The 8104-nt window shown below is 33.6% G+C and overlaps 1 protein-coding gene across 1 annotated transcript; it reads left to right on the top strand.

Annotated features, from left to right (window-relative positions):
* The first annotated feature begins 6055 nt into the window (after nucleotides 1-6055).
* LOC132037486 (stigma-specific STIG1-like protein 1) lies at nucleotides 6056-6556 on the top strand. Its single transcript, XM_059428022.1, has one exon. It carries the CDS (start codon nucleotides 6086-6088, stop codon nucleotides 6530-6532), a length of 447 nt encoding a protein of 148 aa, XP_059284005.1. The 5' UTR covers nucleotides 6056-6085; the 3' UTR covers nucleotides 6533-6556.
* The last annotated feature ends 1548 nt before the right edge of the window (nucleotides 6557-8104 follow it).

Genomic DNA, 8104 nt, shown 5'->3' with positions numbered 1-8104 from the left:
TGGAGTAGTTCGTGGCTCCTATTCTACATTCGAGGTAGGTTAAGGCTTACCTTAGTTAGACTTTAATTAGCGAAACATCTATAATGTGTAGAATTGACGGGAGAAAGCATGATTAGGTCTTCGGACATGATGTCTGGTTGGATATTACCTAGGTTGGTATGACTTCTGACTATGTGGGCTTGTCGTCGTTATTTACGCATTGTGATGGTATATTTGTATTCGTATTGTGGTGATTTGGGATGGTATTCTATTAGGTTGGTTGATTGTGGCTTGTTGTCCCGTTATTGTAATTAGGCTTGTTGCCTTAATTGTTGTGTTGTGATACGTGTTGCACTCATTTCTCTCTTGTTGTGTCATTTATTATCGGAGAAAGTAAGGATGATGAGATTAGACCTGAATCATGTTGTATAATTATGATGATATCATGCATGGCATACATTCTCATTTCACATGTATATCGATATGGAATTATGACTCGATACTGATGATGATACATGAGAAAATGGAGCACTTGGTGACACAAGACTTAGTTGTGAGGTGTACTTGCTATATTAATTTGGAAGTAAAGGGCGTCATAGGCTCTTTATGTTGATTGAGATGGTTTGTATGATTCATTCTATAGCTGAGTTGATTTATCTAAGTCCTGATGTGGCTTATGGCATTGTGACTTGTACTTTTATTGCCATTTGATTTCATTGATTTATCATGCTTACTTTTGAGTTGGTGTTTATATTGGGGTTCTAGGCTTGAACCTTATTTTGAATACTCATCTTGCATATAATATATGTATATAAGGCACATACGACGGGGGGGGGGTGAGAATGTGGCCTGTCTTGTGATATATATATATATATATATATATATATATATATATATATATATATATATGGCACATTTGACGGGGGGTGGGGACGTGGCCTATTTGTGAACTCGTGATCCGAGGTCTGTTCCGAGCGAGTGGACTCGTGATCCGAGGTATATTCGGGAGCGAGGGGTACATGGACTTCGCGGATCCCCCATGGGTCATGACTATTGAGCGAACAATGCCTTTAGCATGTGTGTACAGGTTTGAGGTATTTGGTCAGTGCATTGCATAACATTGCACAACATTGTATTTTATTCTGCATCATCATATGGTTCTTCACGTCTGATTTGGTATGGTCTGTTCATATCATTGTGGTGGCATAGATTATATTATGGACTGGGTCAGATTGCGGAGTGCCTAGGTTCAGAACTTGATTTTGTGATTATCGTTTGAGATTATTGAAACTCGACAGGCTTGTGATCTTAGGTTGTGATTCGGTTATGGGATATTCTGTGACCTTGATTTGGGTGTTATGTGTCTATCTGTTTATCTTGTTGATTTTCTGTTACAGGTTCTATTTCTGATCCTCGAGAGTGTTTCCCGAGACGGTGTTGTTGGAGACTTAGGGTGAGCTACTGCAGATCTGCAGCCCGAGATTCCATTCTTCGTATACTTGTCATCTATTTCTAGACAGTATTCCTTTTGATCTTATGAGCCTTGTACATTTAGATCGTTCTTGTTATATGTTCAGACCTATGTGTTTATTAGTAGCTCTTGTGCTGACTTAGACCAGATGCCTTGGGTAGAAGATGTATTCCGCACTTATTCTCTTTTAATTTATATTGAGATTTATTATTATTACATTATTCTTCTGCATTGATAGATTGCATGTTGGGTAAGGGAAGGGTTCGCCTACCAAGGTGGGAAATGGTAGGTGCCCGCACGACTAAGCGATTTTGGGTCATGACATGCTTTTTTCTTGATGAAAATTTTCTATAAAGTCCAAAACAAGACATACAGTCAAACCTATCTATAATTTCCATTCATTATAACAACATTTCACTATAACGGTCTGATTTTCTCCGTTATCAATTTTTCATATTATATTTTACTTCTCTATAACAACATTCTACCTATAACAGCAGTGACATTCATTATAGCAGTACACTCTTTGTAAAATTACCTTTCTATAACAACCCTACTCAAATATTATGTAATAATATTTTGTAAGAGATATATTATGTATAAAAATAAAATATTAAAATATTTATGGTAATCATCATTAATGTCATGCACATAGTAAATTTCAAGCGACAACGAAAGTGGATGAAGAGCTCAACCTACTGCTATTGGTGAGATAGAAGAGTCAATTGTTAAGCTCTTAGATAGCCCTCAAGAGAAAGCTATTGAATTCCCTTTTGCCGAAAGTTTCAATTCAAGTGTTATATTATCTCTAAGAGACTTTACGAACACCTACAATTGTAGAATTCTTACGTCAAACTTGAAATATTTAAATTATCAATTAATTTTAAATGCATATGTTCCTTAGAATTTTAATTATTTATCAGTATGGTACAACTAATTATGAATTTATTAGTAATTTATTAATCTTTTTAATTTTTAATTAATGAGCTATGAATACTAGTTGAGATTTTAAAATTAACGAGTATTTCGTTTATAACATAAAAAGTACAAAAAAATAATTGTTTGTGTTCATTTGTTTATAACAGCTAAATGAGATCTAAATATCAAATGCCAATATACATACATAACAACACCTTACTATAGCAGCCATGAAATTTCCGAACAAACGCTGCCATTATAGAGAGGTTTGACTGTATAGGCAATGGAGAATCTTAGGACCCGTTTGGCGATGAGAATTTTTCACTTTTTTTCAGAATTTTTTTTCACTTTATTTGAAAATCAGCGTTTGGTCATAAAATTTCAAATACGATTTGAAGTCGTATTTGGAATTTTGCAAACACCTAAAACCCTGTTTTCACTTTTTTCACTTTCAGTACATTCAAACAACCAAATATTCTTTGCAAAACCTATAACCAAACACAACTCCATCTTCAGTTCCAACTTCAAAATTCCAAATAAAGTGAAAATACTTGGTTTTCATGGCCAAACGCCTACTTAGTAATTCAATTGGTTAGTTATTTGAACTTTCACTTTATTGGTGGGAGTTCGATTCCTCGGCTTATAATTCTTCATTTACCATTTTTCTTCTCCTATAATAAAAATTTTAAAAAGCAAAACATATAGACAACTGGTCAACTACTGTACTAATTATGTTGCAAGTCAAAGGCGTAGAAGTACGATAGACCTTCAGTGCTTCGGCACCTATTTTTATAAAGTCCAAATTAAACACGTCATACCTAAAATGAAAATTCTTAAGTAATTAACACTGTTTTGGACAGTACATATGTTAACTTAGAAATTTATATATTGGTTGTAAATCGATTTCTCAATATTTTATTTTGTTATTATGTTTTAAACCCATATTCGTTTCCCCCGGTATTCACTTTGTCATAATTTGGAGGAGACACAATTTTAGTTATATCGCAACAATCATGCAAAATTAAAAGTCCCTAATACGGCTAAATAAGAAAGAGCGAACTGTTGAACACATGTTTAAGAAAAAAAAAAATGTGCACTCTTGAACAACTTAAGCTTTTAGATGAGATGATTATATACTTCAACATGATATCAGAGCAGACAAAAGTAGTCATAGATTCGAGTCTCGCCACCATCCAATTAAAAATAATAATGCACGTGCTTGGTCCATGAAAAACAATCATCACACACTACACTACGGACAATGCAAAATCGTCTGCTCTCGAAAAAGTGTATGCAGGCTTCCATTTAGAGAAAAGACATCATTTAACCCCTGAACTTGGCACAAAAACTCACTTTAGCAACTAAACTTAAGTTGTATTTATATACCCCCTTAACAACTTTCATTTCAATTATTTTCCACCCTAAAAAAATAATACCACTCTCACAATGTGAGGTGTATTACACTCGCGCCACGTCATTGCCACGTCAATGCCACATCATTGCCACGTCATTGCCATGTCAAAAATTACCAACACTTCATTTTTCTTTTCTTTTATTATTTTTTCTCTTTCTCTTTCTTCTTCTTCTCCCTTTTGTCTTTCTTCTTCTTTCTCCTCATCCTCACTATACTTTTAGCAACCACTACACCGCTGCTACCGCCACCGCCGCCGCAACTGCCACCACCGCAAAAAAAAAATCATTATTATTATCAGTCCAAATTGGACGAACTGCCCTTCAAAAAAAAAAAAATCATCACCATCATCTTTAACCCACACCCACCACCACTACCATCATCTCCCCACCAAATTTCATCCAATTCCTTCTCAAATTAGTCCCACTTACACTCAAATTCGTCCAAATTGATTGTTTTGGTTGTTATTGTTGGCCATTATTAGTTTGGACGAACTGCCCTTAAAAGAAAAAAAAAATCACCACCACCATCTTTAACCCACACCCACAACCACCACCATCATCTCACCCAACAAATTTCATCCAACTCCTTCTCAAATTAGTCCCACTTACACTTAAATTCGTCCAAATTGGTTGTTTTGGTTGTTATTGTTGGCCATTATTAGTATTATTATTAGCAAACCCATTTCTTCCATAACCATTATTCCATAACTTTATTTTTGAAAGAAAACAAAAATCAAAATCAAGAAACCAAAAAATGGTGAAAATGAAAAGAAAAGAATGATGAGAATATAGAGAGAAAGAGGGATTTGTGAAGAAGAAGAAGAAGAAGGAGGAATGTGGTGGGGGCGGGGTGGGGTTGGGGGTTGTGAAGAAGAAGAAGGTGGTGGGAGCGGGGGGGTGGGGTGAAGAAGAAGAATTTATAATATATAGATATACGAAGGTGGTGGGGGCGGGGTGTGGGGTGAAGAAGAAAAAGAAGAAGAAGGGGCGGGGGCGCGTGAGGGGGGGGGGGGGGTTGTGAAGAAGATGGTGGGCGGGGCTGGGGAGTGGGAAGAAGATGGTGGGTGGGGCTGTGGAGTGGGAGGGGAATTGTGAAGAAGATGGCTTTTATTTTTATTTTATTTTTTCATTGTATAATTTTTATTTATTTTTTAATATATATATATATATATATATATATATATGAGCGGGTCCACCTTTTTTGTTTTTCACTCTCTTAATTATTTTTTTTGTTTTTTTTTGCCACGTCAGCATTTGTGGTTGTATTTAATTAAGATGAAAGTTGTTAAGGGGGCTATATAAATATTACTTAAGTTTAGTTGCTAAAGTGAGTTTTCGTGGCAAGTTCAGGAGTTAAATGATGTCTTTTCTCTTCCATTTATAATAAGGATTATTGTCATGTAAATAAAATCACGTTAATAGCTTATTTACATAATACACGTGTGACACTACTTAAAAATGGAAAAGAGAATCTCATTTTAATTTTCAATAACCACAAAAAAAAAAAAAGTGATATGCTATATGGTACTACCGTAAAGAAAAAAGTAGGTATTAGGTTGAGTTTGAAAATAAGATTTTTTAAACATTCTAGAAAGATGCAAGCATGGGTTATATCTCCATTAATGAGTTAGTTTCGAATGCAATTTCTCTCCCTAATGACTTGTTTCTTCATCCTTCAACTCAATTAAGAATGGCATTTTTTTTGTTTTGAAAAATCCTCAAACTTCTCATTTTACCTTAAATGACATGCTTTTATAGTCATAATAACTCATATATAGCAACATTATGTCATACTTAAGACCGCAAGTTCAATGGATAGTTTTAGTATATAAACAAAATGGAGGGAATAATTGATACTTCCTCCATTAAAAAAAAAAATGATACTATTTTCTTCTTAGTCCGTTTCAATAAAATGACACTTTTTTAATTAGAAATGATTTAACTTGAATTTTTCATTATTAATAACAAGTTCTTGTAATCACATACAAATAATGTCATGTTTAAAAGCATAAAATTTAATAGTTTTGTTTTTTTAAGCTCCGTGTTTGATCAAATTATGTCATATAAATTAAAACGGAGGAAATATAAGGCTGGAGGAAGTTTCTCTAAAATAACACGTAATTAACCTTATGTATTGAAGCACCTAATTTTAGGTGCTGTGAATAAGGACCAATCCACTAACAAAACGAAAAAGTCACCTCCAAATGCAACTTAATTTCTCTCTATATATACTCTTTGCTTCTTTCTACATTATTCATCCCTTCATCACTTTCATTTCATTTTCTTGTCCTTTCACAAATAGCCATGAAGAGCATGAAAGTCCTTTTAATTTTAGCCATAATAATGGCATTATCCATAACTCTTACAACATCATTTTCATTCAATGAACCTCATTACAATAATCCAACATTTTTTCCAAGAATTGGAAATTTTCAACCACAAATACCATCTTATGATGATCACAAGTTGAAGTTCAAAGAAATATTTACACACATGACATGCAACAAGAACCCTATGATATGTTGGGCCAAGAGTAGCCCAGGCCCATTTTGTTGCAAGAAGAAGTGTGTAAATGTGTTTATGGACAAACAAAATTGTGGATTTTGTGGGAATAAATGCAAGTATAATGAAAATTGTTGTAAAGGGCAATGTGTCAACACTTTGTTTAATAAGAGGCACTGTGGGGGTTGCAACAACAAGTGCCAAAAAGGAAGTTCATGTGCTTATGGAATGTGTAGCTATGCTAATTAATTAATATTCCATTCCAAAGATTAATTTAATTTGTTTATCGTGACATTAATAAGTTACATTAGTTGTTTGTTCGTTCTAGTAATAATCATTGCTCTATGCAGCGATTAGATTACTAGCTAGCTTAAAAGTCTTTTGGATATTTCCCCATTATATTGTAATCTTTTTTAATTTGGGAATTCACTTCATGTGATCTTCCCATGTATAACAATAAAAAATCTCCTATTCATTTAGATTAATGTTTTGTATATTGCATATCTTTATAAAGAACATTTTTAATAAAAAATAACTCATATTTTTCGGCATACCAAATCACATCCCAAATCAGATAAAGAAAAAATAATCAGAAGTGTACACGAAATGATATGCTAACTAGGCTGTGCAAATTAACAGTTAAACCAATAACCCGAACCGATTATTGGGTTATTGGGTTAATGGATTACTATTTCGGGTATCGGGTGGTGCCCTGTGGTTATTGGCGGTTTGACCATTTTTGTTAACGGGTGAACCAATAACCAGATAACTATTTATTTAATTATAATTCTACCCTTCCATATATTAAGTCACTTGACTAGATTTAGGGTTCACTTGATTTCCATTTCATAACCATTTTTATTGTTTCCTCATATCACCAGGACATGTCAATGATATTGATGTGAGATTATTTTTTGTTTTCCCATGAAAGTGCTATTTTTTTTTTTTTTTTAATTTTCAATGGATTCTAAATTTTAATTCTATTCTTTTTGTATTATATTCTTTTGAAAATTGTCCTTTTTTTAATACTGCAGTTCCATGTACACTAGATAATTCCGGTGATGGTGTACATGGTTGATGATTAATGAACTTATCTTTCTTCGACTAGTTGATTTAGAAATTTATCTTTATTTTCCTCTTTTGATACCAGGCCAAACTTTACGCTGTTGACTACAATAGTAGTCGAAGTTCTTGAAATTTTTTTGTGTGAAATCTTAACCGATAACCCATTAACCCATTAGCCGATAAGAAACAACAACCGATAACCCGTTAACCGATATCTTAACGGTTTAACAATTCTACAAACCGATAACCGATAAGTTGAACTGATAACTTTCAAACCGGAACTGAACCGACCGATATGCAGCCCTAATGCTAACTATAGACATGTAAGTCTAAAATTTTTGACCGAATTTGAAATTGATTTTAAAACGGTTAAATTTTTTTAAAAAAAATTTACGAACTTTGATTATTCTTTAAGTACGGGTCCTCAAAGAGGCTATTGAGCGCTGCAGTCCATCGAACGATGCCCAAAGTTATTGATTACAAAATAGTTAATTGTCAAAAACACACCTCAACTTTCACTTTTTGCAATTAGATGTTCCCTTTTCCTACCTGAACTATCACCATCTATGTATTAAAACACTGGAAAACTATTAGTTTTCCTACTCCAAAAGAGAGGGTTAGTTTTCAAGTAGGAAAAGAGAACAACTGATAGTTTGAGGTGTGTTTTAATATATAAATGGTGATAGTTAATGTAGGAAAATGATACAACTGATAGTTGGAGTTTGAAACTCACGAAAAAGTGATGATTCATGTGTA

This window comes from Lycium ferocissimum, chromosome 11 (genome assembly GCF_029784015.1).
Source record: "Lycium ferocissimum isolate CSIRO_LF1 chromosome 11, AGI_CSIRO_Lferr_CH_V1, whole genome shotgun sequence".
NCBI classification, from domain to species: Eukaryota; Viridiplantae; Streptophyta; class Magnoliopsida; order Solanales; family Solanaceae; genus Lycium; species Lycium ferocissimum.
The sequence above is the reverse complement of the archived record's forward strand: the minus strand, read 5'-3'. Positions and strand labels throughout refer to the sequence as shown.

Excerpts from the sequence above, each read along its gene's own strand:
- LOC132037486 (XM_059428022.1), top strand. The coding sequence starts at position 6,086 with ATGAAGAGCATGAAAGTCCTTTTAATTTTAGCCATAATAATGGCATTA.